This window comes from Chelonus insularis, unplaced genomic scaffold, assembly GCF_013357705.1.
Source record: "Chelonus insularis isolate UGA/USDA-ARS -01 unplaced genomic scaffold, ASM1335770v1 contig_141_pilon, whole genome shotgun sequence".
NCBI classification, from domain to species: domain Eukaryota; kingdom Metazoa; phylum Arthropoda; class Insecta; order Hymenoptera; family Braconidae; genus Chelonus; species Chelonus insularis.
Window position 1 is genome coordinate 84,605 of NW_023276382.1, and position 17,531 is coordinate 102,135.

Genomic DNA, 17,531 nt, shown 5'->3' on the forward strand with positions numbered 1-17,531 from the left:
TGTAATTATAAAATCAGCCTATGAAATTTACCGAGTCGCATTTTGAGGCATCTCTGAAAATGTTTTTTTTGGATGTTTTATGTACAATTTTAAGTTGATTTATAATGGACTAGACCGTTTACATAATTCGAGTTCAAAACATTAAAGTCATTTTGATTGCGTTGATATATAGAACTCTCAGAGTCATATTTATAGTTAAAACTCGACTTTCAGCCTCATTAATAATTAATTGTCATTCTCATCTAGAGAAGCTCATTGAAGATAATTCAAATAAATAACTCGGATAACTTTATCCAACATGATCGTTACCAGTTAGACTATCAAAGTAAATAAATGTCTTCAAAAAGTTGCGGTTTACATCGTTTTTGTCGAGTTAATAGTATCACTATTATGTCTATTTAATAGTTATTTCATAAACTTGTCACTAATTAACATTATAATTATTTTTCTACACTGCAATGATCAGTGGAACGGATATTTTACAGAAACACCACGAGAATCCATCAGTCAAATATCCATTAATATGGGAATGTTATTTGATTTAATTTAAATTATCACTTTCTTAGACTACCTATTGCTTTTCCCTTGATATGCTGAAATTAATAGTTTCTTCAATAAAAAAGTTGTTAATATCTAAAATTTAATATGTTTTTCGTTTAGTCAATTTTTGAGAACGAATATTTATTGATATAATTATACGTCTCGTTGCATATTTTATTTAGCCAAATAGTTAGTATAAACCAACATAATTGTATGATCAATTATCAGTAAAAAAATGTAATTTCATTTTAACATTAAAAAATAAATATTTTATTTAAATCGGACGTTTTTAAATAATATTATAACTAAATGAATTATTAAAAATCATGTTTTCACTTCAAGTTTATCTTCTTATTGACAAATAGATATAATTAAAACATACAATGATAAATATTAATGATTTTGATTATGATTGGATCATTACTGCCATGTTGTATTTACAAGATCGTTGATTACATTCATATCTAGCAGATTGTTACACTATACATTGGTATATTGTGTATAAGAATCAACATTCTTGTACATGAATATATTTAATTATTATCCTTTGATGTATAAAGTTTGTTACTTTTATTTTTAATTTATTTTTAGTTCTATCTTAAATATATAATTTAGTCTTGAGTTTTGGCAAAGTTGAATTGATAAAAAACACTTTTATGATATTTTTAAATTATTTACAATTTTTTTAAGTAGTTATATTTTATTTGCTTCATTTTCATATATTCATTTTTAAAGTGTAAATTGATGACTCCGATAATTAATATACAAATTTACATGCTATCGATGCAAATTATAACATTAAGTTTTCCAATCAGATTAACTTCCAATTAATTTCAAGTAAAATCAAATTGTAAGAATGATTAAATTTCAAAAATATTAAAAGTAAATATCAAAATCCAAGATTTTTAATTTACAGTTTTAACATTAATATTCATGATAATAATAATAGAAAATATTTTATGGAATAAAATTTGAGCGCTACTATTGGCAGTTCATGATTTTTAAGGATAAATCCATTGTAACGGAGGAATGACCCTTTGGTCTCGTGATATTTGTAATAAATATCTTACACATAAAACAGAGAGAATCACTATAGAATTTTACTTCACTATTTCGCTCTCTTTTTTGGATTTTCTGTTTTACTTAATTAACTTCGTATCGCCTATAATTGAATTATTATGGCTTAATAATTCATTCATATTGCCATCAATTAATAAATAGTATTATATGAACAAGTTAAAATGAATTAGCAGATCATGCCTATTCATTACATTTACTAATAAATTTTTATCCTCCACATATTGATACATAATGGCTTATAGAAACTCTTCTCTACTTTTAATATATTAAAAGCATAACAAAATTTAAAAGAAAATGTTCATGTTGACAATTGCATCATTTGATTGAATTTCGAATAAAAAAAATATTGATATTCATTAATAAATTCTCGATCGTGAATTCGTCCAAAATTTTTATTGAAAGACCAAAAAAATTTGATAATTGTTACTTTAATTTCTTATGTTAACGAAAATAACATATATATATATATATATATATATATATATATTCATATGAAAAGGTTGTAGAATATTTTTTGATGCACATATATATTAAAATATTTAATTTTTAAATAAATGTAGCACTTGAATAAAAAATTGTGAAAAAATACTAACACTAAGTATAACTTATATGTTATTTTTATCGTTAAAGTATGTATCGATAAATGATTATAAATTTGTGACCATTCGTATGGAAAAAAGCTTTTGTAAAAATAATAAATTAATTAAACAAATATTAGCAATAATTACAAGTATTAATCATTATATTAATAAATGCGATTTTCGAAATTTTTAAATATATGTTAAAGATTAGTATTATAATAAATTCTATTTTTGAATCAGACCAGCTAACACATTTTCTCATATTCGTACTTAACTGTATTTCTAAATTGATCTATTAAATTGTTCTGATTAATTCATCGTTCATTATGTATCAATGTACAGTTTATGGATTTGTGCATGATTCTATTGATAACTAGAATCATTTTGACCTTTTGTTACAGAATTTTGTGATGTTGGTGAACCACGTACAAAGTTGCTAAAATTTTTTGTTGGAGAATCAACAATTGCAGTAACTAAAATTTTGTCTCGTGGTGGAGGAGCTGAACTGATGCTTGATGAACTAACTCCGGAGTCGCTTGACTTTTCACTGAGACATCCACGTTGGCCAAGACCTACAGTAGTTGTAACACCTTCACAAGTCAAACTGAGATCACTACTGCCACCAACTGCATACTTAGACATGGCTAGTTTACTCGGTCCTATATCATCTCCAATTACGACAGTTTCACTCAAGTTGCCTCTTTTGGCTATAAATCTAACATTGCCACTAGTGTTGCGCAGCTGTGGTGACTTTTCGAATAAACCTTCCTTTTGTATTGCACTTGAGATAGGTATATTGGGATGATAATCATCTTTAGATCCAACCTCAGACAGAACATTTGTTTCAGTGCACTTGCTAACCGACATTGATGAACTGAGGTTGTTTTCGCGCGTCAGCTTGGTTGTTTCTGGGCTTACAGTTCTTCTTGACGAATTTTTGTGAGCATCGTAACAACCAGAATCACGTGGAAATTGTCGTCTACTAAATGGAGAACAGTGTCCTGAAGTTTGACCAGATGATATTGCTATACGGTTGATTTCATCGCCTTCTGAACTAGATGCCAAGTCACCCTCGCTTCCAGCTAAATTAAAGATTAAATGAGTAATTATTTAATTCGTCGATATTAATGAAATTCTTTTTTAAGTGTATTTATCTTATAGCTTAGATGTATGTAATTATTGATTCTTTTGTAATAAAAAATATGTTTACCGTTTGAGTATAAAATTCTTAAACGAAAAATATTTTATTCAAAAATATGTATGTATAATATATATGTTAACAGTTGATTTAGTAAAAAAAAATGAATATATATAATGGTAATTCCAAATATTTAAATTATTGATTTATAAATAATATTGTGTTGAAATAAATTTTATAATTTTTGTGAGTGTACTAGTTGAAAGTGTTATTTGACACTCACACTGTAGATCATGTAGCAGCTGTACGGCTGTAAGTATTTTTGCTCTATGTTCGGGCTGATGAATGCGTAGATAGTCAAGGTCTGCTGGCTCTATTTCCCTGAAGAGTTCGAGATCTTCATAACCATTCAAAACAAACACCGGTATATGTTCCTATAAGCATACATACAGAGATATTGAAACAGTATAAAAATGTTTTTCATTAATTTTGCAATAGAGATTAAATTTCTCATTTAACCTTTTTTGATATTATTCATAGCAAATTCTTTGAAGTGGACGGAATATTGAAGATATTTCTCAAACGGAAGAGAGGATACAAGAGGATAATAAAAGATTCAAATAAAAAAATATGAGATGCAAAGAGCGACAAATTGCGGTATACTAAATCCTACTTTGCATTCGAAGTGATGCAAATGTAAATTACCCAAGTCAAGGTATGATATTACTTCCCACCTGAAGATTCATTCTCTGTAAAAGCTCTTGAACTGAGCCTGGTTTCTGCCTGTACCTCTGGCTCCACTTTGGTCGTTCAGGCTCACCACGACGTGGCACTCGTTCGTTCAATATCTCCACGTTTATAAACTTGAAGTGGCCAATTCGATTGTGCAGTACACCCTTCCATAAACCACTTGTGTTCATTTGAACAACATCGATAACATCACCTTTCTGCGAACAATTTATTTCATTTATTAGTCACTTTACTTTTAAATTGAATACATTCAATAGCAAATAAATATTCTTAAAATACCTTAAATTTAAGGGCGTCTTTGTCATAAGGACTGGGAGTATAATCCACAAGTGCACGTGCTCGACAAAGTACAGGACCAATAGCTGTCGGACTAACGGTATCTCTGTCTTCGCAGGATATTGAACTGTGATTACTGCCGGCCCTCACTAAAGCTTGAGTGCTAGAACCACTTCCACTAGGTAGACTTTCAACACTGCTGGCGCTGCAAGGGAAAGCTTCTGAGGAAGCTCTATCTTGTTTCAGCCTTGTGATTTTCCTTTGAACATCATGCCTCAAATTTCTAGCTCTTCCTGCAATTCCTGTCCGCGCGTCATTGCTTTCCAATAATGCGCTAGCCTCTGACTGTAAGTATTAGATAATTATAATTAGAAATTAAACTGATAATTTAAATTAAATATCTTTAAAAAGCAAAATGATGAATACATGTGTACTAACACACAAATTGAAGTAATTGAGTGCTGACATGCAACTCTTGGATATCATATGAAGGTCAACTTGTTTGTGAATTTTTCACGCATAAATTATATCAAGTGTAAATATTTACACATAACATTTAAGATTATCATTTAGAGGATATAATTAGTGCAAAACAGATAACGATATAGTCGAAAATGGTTTCAGCTGCATTTTCATAAATTTATCATATATTCACTCATTCAATTCCGTGCATCGAAACAATAATCATGCATCTACAGATAAGACTACCCACGGTAGAAAGCAGCATTAGGGAGACATACTGTGTGGACAGCTGCAGAGTGTTGATTCTCCATTTCTTCTTGGTCTTCGTAGTCACTGCTTTGGCTTGGTGATAGACCTTCTTCACCACTGCTTCGACTCTAGAATCGATTATACTCCAAAATAGAACTAACCCAACTATAGAAACAATAGGAATAATAGAAAAAAAGCAGGCAAAATTTAAAAAATATGTAAGGTATTTGATTTAATTGAAAACGCTGATGATTTTTAGATTAAGCATCATCATTCTAGTCTGTCTCGTAGCTAGGGCGAGTTTTTATCGAGCGAATTTCAAAGGAAAATGAACGAATAGTACTTTCGATTGTCAAATGAGAAACGAATTGAAAATTTAAACAGATTCTCCGTTCATGCAGAAAATTAAATTAATTTAATAAAATAATGTGTAAAGGGAATTAGAAAAATTATTAGAGTTATTAAATATAATAATAAGATAAAAAAAGTAAAATATATAGCGAGTATTATTGTTGAAAATAAGTGTAAACTGTCCTATTAATAAATAAAGCTCATGGTGACAAGAATTCCGTTGTTAGTACTAATGTGCTATATATTTTACTCATTTCTTTCAGATTTTCAAACTAATAAATTATGCAAATTCTATTTAGTTTTTTTTTCTTTTCTAATATTTTGAAACAACTAATTTTGTTCTCCAAATATTGTAACTATATTCGCATAAATAAATTTAAACATTGTAATACAGAAAACCTTATCGAATTTTTTTTCAAAGAAATCATTTTATTTACAATTCGTTTTAACAATAATTTTCATTTAGTTCGAAATATTTATTAATTTGACAGTCTACATATACGAATGATTGTCATAGTTTTTCATCATCTATTTTCCTTAAGACGTGCGAATGAACGCAATAACACTATTATTGTTGTGCAAAAGCACTATATTTAAACCCTTTTAAAAGCTTTTACCGAAACTCGAGCAATTGATCAGTGGTAACAATTTCTTTTGATACGAAAACTAGCAATCAAGAGAACATGTTTGTCTAGTTTAGAAGAATGATCGTAGGAGAAGAGGCGAATGTAGATTCAACTCCTTAAAATCATTCTATCCCTTCGTATAGAATCAGTGAATTCATATTCGTGACGGGATTTAGGGAAACTTCAATCACTATCTCTTCCTCGAGATGTTGATATTTGTTCGGGTTTCGGATAAGTAGGTTAGTACGAATCCTGCGGCTGCTAAAATGTGTGCGAGAGACAGAAATACATATGCAGAATTTACAAATCCAGACAAATACGAACATATCCGGGTTTAAGTCGTCTTGGAATGGATTTTGATGACAGGGCTGTGATCATGGTGTTGGTAGTGGTGATAGAGCTCGTACTACTAGTAGTTGTGACAGGATGACGTTGATTAGATCGGGGTGATGCCAAGTGGCGAAAGTAGTGGTTGCTGTATTGGTAACGATGGTGGTGTCGGCGATAGTGGCCTGGATGGCCACCCACTGAAAGTTGTTCACTCTCGCCTGTGTCCACTAACATAGTCGACAGTCTCGAACTCACACTCTGCATTCCCCAAATTAAATAAATCACCATTCATTGTTCAGAGAATTGTGGTAATGTATTACCGAGGCAGAACACGAACGTGTCGTGTCATGTTACTTAGTTATGACCATGAAGAAAATATGAATCAATTTGATGGATGGTAATGATGATTAATTTAATTACCATTTTTAGACATTTTTTGCAATTGAATTATAAAAAAATTTTTAATGAAAACTCAACATGTCTTGTTAACATATTTTGTAAAAACGCAAAAAAATAAATATGTACATGAATTTGGAATTAAAATAATTATGAAAAAAGTACGCCAGGTAAATTGTGATACCTATTAAACTGTTATCTAGTGTTACAACACTCCGTCCCATAATTACAGGAAATTACGGATCTAAACAAATATCTATTTAATTTTATTCAGATACATGTGACATCATATGATTGATTCAATTAAAAAAAAATATTATCCGTACATAAACTTGAATAAAGTTACAATGCTTAGAAAATTTTATTTGTCAATCAAAAGGTATTCTAACAATTTTTAAGTTAAAGATTTTAATATAGTTAATATACTCATTCCAATATTAAGTTAAGCTTCGAAAATTTTTAGTATCGAATAATAGAATTATTGCGAACGATTAATTGGTGCAAAAGTTTTACATTATAATAAAAAAAGAGTTTATTCTAAAAACATTTCTTTCCAAAAAAACATTTCCATCTATATCAATATCTAAAGTACATATAATTGAAATTGCAATTTCGATGTAGTTCGAAATTGATGAGAGATCAGTACTCGAAAGCTCCCAGTTTGTGGATGAAGGTTTAAAATTCTCATATCAATGCAATACAAGCAACACGAATGTAAAATGCAAGAGGAAAAGGTATACGAGGAATATGCTCTAGAGAGTATGCAAAATTTGCATCAGATTCCAGATGGTTGAAACGCCCTTTCTTTCTACATATACTCTCATTGGATATGGACCGGTGGCAAATTGACAGCGTTCCATGTCGATGAATAGGTTATTCACGTCTATAGTTTGCATCAAAGTGTCACGGGAATCACATTGCCATCATGATGGTCATTCTATTTCATTCCCAGTATTTTCACATTCCTTAATGCCAGTTGACTTTTGTCATTTCGGTAAATTTATCCATACATAAATTCGCGATAATACTTTAAGCTAATGAACATTAATGCTTCGTCATGTTATAATAACCAACCTGAACATCACTGCTAGCATAGTCGCCACTTTCTCGGGAAGCTCTCGAGTGCGTCAGTGGGATTATAGTTGGAGGATTATTGTGACCTTGAGGTACAATGAGACCTCTCATCATAGATGTCGCTGCTTTCCGTGAACGATCTCGAGGCAAACTGATGTCTCCTGCTGTTCGTAAGGATATTACGCCTTCACCACGATTTTCAGGTCGAACGTTTAGCGTAAAGCACACCCTGAGAAGAAAATTATGTTTTAATTGTTAAATTCTGTTATGAGGTGACGTCTGATAAATTAATTTGATATAAATATACTAAAAAGTTATTATAACTTTCTATCACGTAATATAGTATGTAGTACTATGTAAGTAGTTACTGCAATATTCCATAACAATAACCAAATAACACCTCAACTAAAAATTAGTTCATGTTTTCTAAAGTATGATCAGATTCGAATCGTATATCCCTTAATATGACTTTTTGATCAGTTCCTAATCAAAACGTAGTATGGTATATTTTCAATCTATAAATAATATTTCCAGTCTACCCTAGTAGCCAAACCAACGTAAGACTGCCATCAGTTTAAAAATTTTGTCCTATACTGCGTTAGTCATTTACGTATGCATCTACCGTTTCTATTTTAAGTAGATCGACGTAAGATTGTCATCAGAAAATTTAACGTAAGCAATTGCTCTTGAGTGAATGGCAATCTAATGCAGATCTGGAACAGACGTACGTAAGTTGGACGAAAACTCTTAAATCAGGGCTGGTTACTAGAGTATAGTCACGAGTTGTCAAATAATAAATTTTGCAATAATTCATAATAATCATATACATGTTTTAAAATATTATATTTAATTATATTTTTATTTTTTTAATTTTATTCTGACGTCTACTAATAGTTTACTATTTTACAAAGATTTCATTTTAACATACTTACTATAAACATAATAGACTTAAAGAAAAAAAATTTACCAAAGTTTTGCTTATAATTTCATTGAAATCACACTTATATCACCGATCCATAAATCGATGTGTAGGAAATACAGATTTGTAATAGTAATACCAATTAGTAGGCAGTTACCTGTGTTCAACGTTTGCTGCCACAGGTTTAGACCTAAAATCAACCTGGCACTAAATATTTTTTAATAAAAGACTGTTTGAATTATAATTTAAGCCCAGTTTGAAGCAGTAACTCGATAAGTACATTTTCTGTCAAAAAAAGAGACTTAAAAAATGTCTTGCCAAGATGATCGTCCCATAAAAATCAAAGCACTAAATGATAATTTTATTTTACAGAGTAACAAGTAAATTTTAAGGCTACTTTGAAGTGGTAACTCCTCCGGTATGATTACGGTACTTATATTAGAAGATGTAAAAAATCATACAAATTTTGTGCACCACTTAAGATGACAGCCTTTTAATTTTAAAAAATAAAGTAGTGAGTACTTCACAATAAAAAATATTTCATGCGATAACTCGATAGGCCTAAGATTTTGCAGCGGGTTCTCGCTCTATTATTCCTACCTAGTAAACACCAAACCTTGCTGTTATATAACATACACATAACATGTTATATTAATGTTAGTTATGTGTATGTAATATAACTGTTATATAACGTGAGCGTAACAAAGTAATATAACAGTAGTTACTTTTATGCATTATAACGAAAATGTTACGTTGTTATATCAGTGTTATATAATTTTTATGATGTTTCTTTTATACAAATGTACCATAACAAGTTAAAAATCTTCGTACTGTTCCTTTGAGATAACTATCGTTCATGTGCTGATTTTGTGCGTTCGTAAAAATTGGTCCATTATAGGGTCGGGCGATGTTGAAAAAAGCATTGAGGTTTTTAAATTGATTGTATGTACAACCAATCGATTTTTCACTAAAAAATCGATGTTTAAATAAACGACGTGAAAATCTCAACAGAAAAATTTATAATAAGAAGATAGTTGTAAATAAAGAATAGAATAATCCGAAAAAAACACGAAAATATGAAAAATTTTAAATTTATTAAAATATATTTTTTTTAAAAACATCTTAAAAGTTAATTTTTAAAGTTTCACATAAAATATACTGATCCACACGGAAATCCAATGTATCCATAATGTATCTGGGAGATATCCAAAATATATCCAAGACATATCCAGATACAAAAAAAATGTACGCGGGATACATCCGGGATATATTTGGGATATTATACTTTTGGCCAATTTTTATATATCCAGAATATATCCCGTTTATATCCCAGTGATAAAAAAGATATATTTAAGATACTTACAGAATATATCTTATATATATCTACATAAATTTTCGAAATGAAAAAAAAAATTGAAAAATTTTAAGAAAAGAAAAATTTGTTTATATTAATTCGATTTATAAATGAAAAAAAAATAGAAAATAATTTAAACAGCGATAACGACGCACAAAAGTTCTCATTGCTGGCTTCTTTTTGTTATAATAAGAAAAAAAGTTTTTTATAATTTGTTTAAATTTTTTTTCAACACTTCTTTCTTACATCATCTTTGGAGAACATTCGTCCAAAGTCAATCTTTTTTTCTATCCTCGAAATGTAAAAGAAAAATTCAAAAAAAAATATCTCAACAGTTTTCTACTTGAAATTTAACTAGAAAATCTTTACAAATATTATGTATAAACGGATATTTTTATTATTGAATGATTTATTTTAAAATTTAACACTCAGTGGAAGTAACCATCATTAATTAGACAATTTGAAAATTTGTTTTTGCTCTATCTCTTACCGTTTTCGAGATATAATCATTTGAAAAAAAAAAAAAAACTATTGACATTTTGGAAATTTCTTTTATGTCATCATTTAGTGGATTAAAAACACTGACCCCCTATTTACTTGACAGTAATTAAATAACTGTATTAAACATTTTTGTCAGGATGTTCAGCGGCAAAAATAAATTTTTCAGGGCGTTCAGTCGGAAAATATAAATTTTTAGATGTTTAGGAAAATATTATATTTTTGTAAAGCTTTTAGATTTTCGAAACATTTTTAACCCTACAATGCATTCAGTGACATATATGATACGACGAATATTATTAAAAACAGCTCTAAACTTGTATGATATGAACTAACATAATTGAAACTAAGATTATAGAGTAATACTATTATTTTATACACTGAGAAAATTTTTCTTGAAAAATTAACCATAATGTGTGGGTAAAATTTACCAACCAGTTTGGTAAAGCTACTTTACTGTCAGTTTTCGAGTAAATTTTACTAAGCAACTCATGGTAAATTTTACCTCAATGTTTTTTTTTTAATTTTAACGGATTTTAGGGATATTTTTTACTGTTATTGTCGGTGAAATTTTCTACTGTAAAAAATTTTTTTACATATCTTATGTGTGTTAGAAAATTATTTAAACTTTACAAGTATTTAATGAAATAAATGGATATTATTTTGACTAGATAAACATCTAAGTAGATTTTAATGGCTTTATTATTTAGAGATTTACATAAAGTATAATAATTTGTCAAACATAATACATAAGCTTATCTACTTACAATATATTTATAACTATTTGAGGCGCATACAATGTAGCTTATAATACAACCATGTAAATCTTTACTATTTTTAAAATCCGTGAAAATGATGGAAATAAAATTTTATATGACTGTAGATGCAAATTTAAACCTACATCGTTCAACATCTTTCCTATTATAAAAAAATCGTGTTTATCGATTATTATTAAATGAACAATGTAAAATTCAGACCCATCTTCTAAATGGAATATTATAATGTCACCTATTTTAATATCATTACTTTCAAAATGTTTTGTTTTTACTGTTAACAATTGTTGTATTGTAATTAAATAGCTAGGTAGTAAATCTTCGAAAAACATAATATTTGAAATATTTATCATTGCACATAACTCTGCTTTGTCTTGCTCATAAAACAAGTCTGAAACTTCTGTACATTCTAACATCTGATAATTCAATATTAATTTATGTTTAGCGCAATTGTACGACAGATATTTAGACGGCTTGTCATAGATCGTGAAATATTTTTGACCAACTTGATCGTCCTCAAAGAAGTTTAAGAAAATACTAAACTTAAATATGCACGGACCTTAAATGTATCCAAAGAGTGCATACTTTTAAATAGAAGGAGAATAATTTTTCGTGTCAGTTATGGGAGTTAAGCTCAGTTTTATTGCTGTATAGAATTTTTCCGAGTATCAACAAGACTGCGCTTACATGTTCATTTATAGTTATCCGAATAGTAGGCATATGTGGTTGGCATTTATTTAACTAGGCGTTGTCAATTTTTTTCATAATGAATGAAAGAACATCTTTTTCATTTATTTGTAAGACTGAAGGTTTTTTTTTGTTGGAAAAATTTTACTAAACGTGCTTGGTAAAATTTACCCAGATGGTTTTGTAATAATTCATACGTGTAGTTCGTAAAATTGCTAAGATTCTGAGGTACCACGCGGTTAACCCGAAGTTAAGGGTAATTTTTCACGAAAAATTGTTTAAGTGTAGACTAATATTTTTGAAAACAATCTAGATCTTAAGTGAAATCACATATATTTTTTTCAAACTAAAAAAAAATGCATTGTATGGTTAAATAAATAATAAATAGTATTTACTTTTTTATCAATTTTTAGTTTTATAAACGATATAATGTTTATACTCACCTTTCATTTTGAATTGTAGCAGTAGGAACTGGTCCACCACTAGCACCCATTAGAAAATCTTCAGGATCAGATTCATACGGAGGTTCATCATACCAATGTTGTCCCACACATGTTATGCCACATCTTGCGTCTTCATCGTACATATAAGTATCATCTACGTAAAAAAAACCAAATATTCAATACAAGGTCAAATGTGAAAAAGCTTACGAAAAAAATATATTTAATGTTTTCTATGATGAAAGTTTTACCAAAGACAGGAAAAAAGATAAAAAGACGAAGAGTGGAACTTGACGGGTGTTTACAGTAACGAAATTACGTACGAAGAGCTTCCCGTCCGATAACTTTTTTCTATGCTTATTTTTTACGATTTTCTTTTGTTTATTTCCTTCAACACGTAGAAAAACTAGTACAAACGCGTAAATAAATTCTACAGATACGGTTTTCTATAATCAAATTGTATTGCATTTTTCAACCAACCAACACGTGTTACTGCTACACACGTAAACGTGTAATTTGTTTTTAATGGTTTGATAAAGTGTATATGAGTAGTTGTATGTTACTTGATCATATTCAATATCTCGAAATAAAATATCCATATGTCTAAAAATATAATGCACTTTTCAATCTCTGAGAAAACAGTACAATACACATGTCATTCAGTATAACGTGACAAAGTAGCATAGGTCATGTTATTCAATACATTTTACAATATTATAAATTTTAGTAAATTAGAAGCTGCATCACAAAAACATGTTTTCCTTAAAAAATTGTTATGTATTCTATCAAATAAAGTCTATATTCATATCGAATAATTATCGTATAGAATGTGCAATTTGAAATAATTAATGAAAGTACAATAGCCCTAGTAACCAAACTAACGTAAGACTGCCGTCAGATCTGGATATTTTATCATACGATGGTCATTTATGTATGTTTCTGCCGTTTTTTACCACAGATAAATGTAGGGATATCGTCATCAAATTTAACGTAAGTAAATGGCAATCTGATACGGAATGAAAACAGACCTGCGTAAGTCTGACGGTAATTTTTACATCAAGGCTGGTTACTAGAGCTATTATACATTCTAAAGTACACTGTGTATAAAATGAATACAAAACCTCTACACAGAGAGAATTTTTTCACTAAATGTAAGTGCAAAAATGACAAGCCTACGTTTCGAAATTTATAAGTAAAAATATTTCTGTTCAACAGTAAATTTTGGGTTGTCGTAAGTAATTCTTTTACTAAGACACCTTTCAAGTCACAAGTTTACTTACAAGAACTCAAAATTTACTATTGAATGGAAATATTTTTACTTATAAATTTCGAAACGTGGGCTTGTCAAATCCGTCAGTAGCACCATACCAAATAAGTAATTTACAAATTCCAGCGTTTTCTCTGTTTAGCGTGTAAAGATATAAAATCTAAAAAAAAATGGAAAATAATTTGCATATGATTTATTTTTAAGAAAAAAAAACATCTGAGATATATTATGACATTAATGTATAATTGTCTTGTAATGTATTTGATCTCCTAAAAATTTATTTATTTCATACGAGACTTGAAATTCTAGCCTAATTTTGGGATACAATTCAAAGACTTTTTGATAAATATATGATAATTGTGAGTTCTTGAAAAAAAAGTTTGATTCAATAAATAAATCATTGAAATATCGTATTTAACGTGACTGTATTGTATAAAATTGATCTCTAGTGCATGAGATACGAATTTACAGACCTCCAGGAAGCTGACTTCGACTGTCACGACCCAACTGCATCAAACCTTGTCGTATATCACGTAAAATCTGAAACATGACATGTAAATGTGCAATTTTAATTCACGATGTTATAAGAAATAGTTATTAAATTTAAATGATAAATTTTTTTTTGTCATTATGTAAATATGAGTATTAGTATTAACTCTTTTTCATGAATTACAAATTTGCAGGATTATTCAGGCTCAATCAATAAAGATAATTCTCATGGATTTCTCTAGACTTGAAGAATCAGAAAAAAATTTATGACTTTCCTAAAAAATTTATTTGCATATTCTTTATAAATAAATGTTAAAAGAGTTCGATTATGTAATAGAAAAAATTGTTAAGATTTAAATGCTATATTTATATAATTCCGTTAAAATGGAATTAAAAATGCTTGGTATTTAACTAAAATAGATAACTATTTTGTGGAAAACCAGTAAATTTCATTGGAGGAAAAAATTTCCAGCGCTAAAAAAGAATTACCACATTTATCAAACAGGTACAAATTGTATGAAAAATGTTTTTAAAATTTAAAGATAACGAAATGTAAGTTTCACTGATTATCAGTGACAATTCAATTACTGATTTGATGAACGTATTTCAGGATTATTTTTAACGTGACAGATGAACTAAAATACTCTAAAAATTTTACAAAAGGATTTATTGTGTCATTTCTTCTTCAGATATTAGCTTCTTATTTAAGCACATTCTCGAGTTTTAACTAATATTTATTGATATACATGTAGTTGTCTGCCTGCAAACTCAACTATGAAACATTTAAAGGATACTTATGGTATTAAAGTTAATTCAATTTTTATTTTTGTCAGTGTAATAAATAAATAATATTAAGTCATCGTATAAAATTATATTCCGATTTTTTTTTTCTTATTTTTCGTACGATAAATAAAGTAGTGTTTAATTCTGAAAAGGCTCCAAAAGTAATTATCGAAGTTTGCGCGATAGCCCGAAGGGACATCTAAGGATAGCAGAGCAAGCAACGAAACATGGCGATTAAGGTACAGTCAAACTTGTGAGGGGAACAAACATGTTTGCCGAAGGCTTTCATAGGTCTAAAGTAGAAGCGACAGAACGAAAAAAAAAAGAATATTAGAGTAAATGAGAGATGAAATAACAGTATATAATGCGAATTACGTAGATTTTTATATAAAAATAAATAGCCTTTAAATGGTTAGTATTTTATCATAATAAAGTTATATTTGTGAAAAAAAATTAGCCTCTTCATGTAAACAAAAATTAATTGATTCAAAATACTTCCTACCTCTGTTTATAAGAAACAATTTTTTTTTAGTTCAGATATTCTCAACATTCGGAACTTATCAAATATAAAAGAGTTTCGTAGTGGACTGTTTGTGAACTTTGTGATAATAATATAAGAATAGGATAGATGATTAACTTACAGATGAAATTGATTCAAAATCCAAAAGAAAATGTTCGTCATATTCTTAGATTTTAAAGTCATATGATTATCTGCAAGCTCGTATAAATAACTTTCTCCGGAATTACATACTGTTTGAATTTTGTTTATATTATCAAGTTATAGATATCGTTCATTTAGTGAAGAATATTTTTTCAATATTTTCAGTATTATGGCGAAGTTGATTATGTAGATTTTTAGGGTTGCATCCACACTATATTTCACTCGACCAATTCAATCACAACTTTAGTTACAGAAAATGTTGATAAAAAATTTATTTAAAAGAAAATCAGAAAATGATGAACTCTAACAGAATTAGGTTTTAAAGTCTTTCCAGACTTGGTCTGTGCTTACAGTAGGTTACGCATACGAACTTTTCAATCTCTCCCTTTAGAAAAGTAAACTCTTGTTGGTAATCCTAGATGATCTTCTTCAGAATCTATACTGTTCTGCTCTTAAAACCTTTGACCAGTAGTTCCTATCCCATGAGTCAAGGCTAAAGGAATCATCTCTGGCCATGTGTGATGTAACTTGGGATTTCATGAAACTTGGCCTTATGCCTGACTACTATGTTTGTTTCTACTTCTCAGCACTTCCAATACTCTTAGAACCTACTTTCTAAATCCGAACTTTAACATTTACATCACTGGACATGTCTCAGAGACTAGTGATTACTTATAAGTATCTTGATTACCATTAATACATAAAAAAATGATAGTTAAAAAATACAAGCACTCGGAAGGGTATATTTTAATTTTTCTAGGCCGAATAATATGAATAATAAGGAAGTGTTTACCATGATTCTATTTTTTAACAATATAACTGAGAGAACCTGTAAAATTAATATGACTATTTAAGTTGAAAACGATTTTTGAATTTTTTTAACAAGAGCACATAGAACTACATTTTCTCTCATTTCTCTCTATTTACATAAAGTAGGTTTTTGATTTTAATTTCTACTAAACGTTTCATACTGATAAAGAACATTGTTACATTATTTTTGATCGTTGTTTGTGTGAACAAACTACTTTATTTGTATATGCGAAGAACATTTAACAAAGTCTGACATGATGAGAAAAGCTTAAAATTAGTAAAGTAAATTGATGTTACGAATAAAAATTCTAAAAAACTTAATTTTTTAAACCAAAAAACAGTCAACAGATAATCTGATAATAAATTTAACTCTAAAATGATAAAGCTTATTCGTTCATGATGGCATAATACATAATTTATTGAAACTATCATAGAAAACACCCTTGTAATTGCAACAATTTCTATGATTTACACTGTGACTTTCTGTAATACGTGCTTGGTGTGGTTTTACGAGTTTCATTATTTACTACGCAACATGAATTTTGATAGATATTTTTACGGTAAAATTTACTACAATTTTTTTATTTTAAATGTCATTTTTTACGTTTCAATCATAAATCACCACGGAAATAGAGAATTGGGCTTGACAGATGCAAATAAATGATATGTTTGATTTGTTATTTTTCTGACGGATATCAATTTTTAGTTTATTGAATAGACAACTCACCTCTTCATGCTCTTTGTGGAAGCGTTCTTTCTTCTTTAGTGCATCTTGTACTTTTAGCTGAAATGTAAAATTTATACTTCATGAGTATTTGAAAAGATTGTGAAACTTTCGAGATACATAAAATAACAATTGTGAAAATTGAAAGGAAACATTTTGTTGAAATTATTAATTCAATATTTTTCAGAGCATTGATGGTATGAGTTGTTTTCGTTATTTATCATAATTATTTTAAACTCAAATCACGTCGGTTTCTTTAGCAGTTAACTTAAT

General features: G+C 28.8%; 1 protein-coding gene across 2 annotated transcripts in view; it reads right to left on the minus strand.

The window, feature by feature from the left end:
• Positions 1 to 2,189: 2,189 nt before the first annotated feature.
• LOC118074973 (uncharacterized) overlaps positions 2,190 to 17,531 on the minus strand; it is a 78,298-nt gene continuing 62,956 nt past the window's right edge. The window contains exons 6-15 of one of the 2 annotated variants that reach the window (XM_035096542.1): positions 17,262 to 17,318; positions 14,265 to 14,331; positions 12,528 to 12,681; positions 7,854 to 8,082; positions 6,378 to 6,641; positions 5,106 to 5,204; positions 4,369 to 4,710; positions 4,074 to 4,286; positions 3,623 to 3,773; positions 2,190 to 3,283 (exon numbers count right to left, since the gene is read on the minus strand). In XM_035096542.1, coding sequence (XP_034952433.1) covers positions 2,565 to 3,283; positions 3,623 to 3,773; positions 4,074 to 4,286; positions 4,369 to 4,710; positions 5,106 to 5,204; positions 6,378 to 6,641; positions 7,854 to 8,082; positions 12,528 to 12,681; positions 14,265 to 14,331; positions 17,262 to 17,318 — 2,295 coding nt within the window. In that variant the 3' untranslated portion in view covers positions 2,190 to 2,564. The remainder of the gene's footprint in view (positions 3,284 to 3,622; positions 3,774 to 4,073; positions 4,287 to 4,368; positions 4,711 to 5,105; positions 5,205 to 6,377; positions 6,642 to 7,853; positions 8,083 to 12,527; positions 12,682 to 14,264; positions 14,332 to 17,261; positions 17,319 to 17,531) is intronic. The other variant, XM_035096543.1, reaches the window with a different exon arrangement.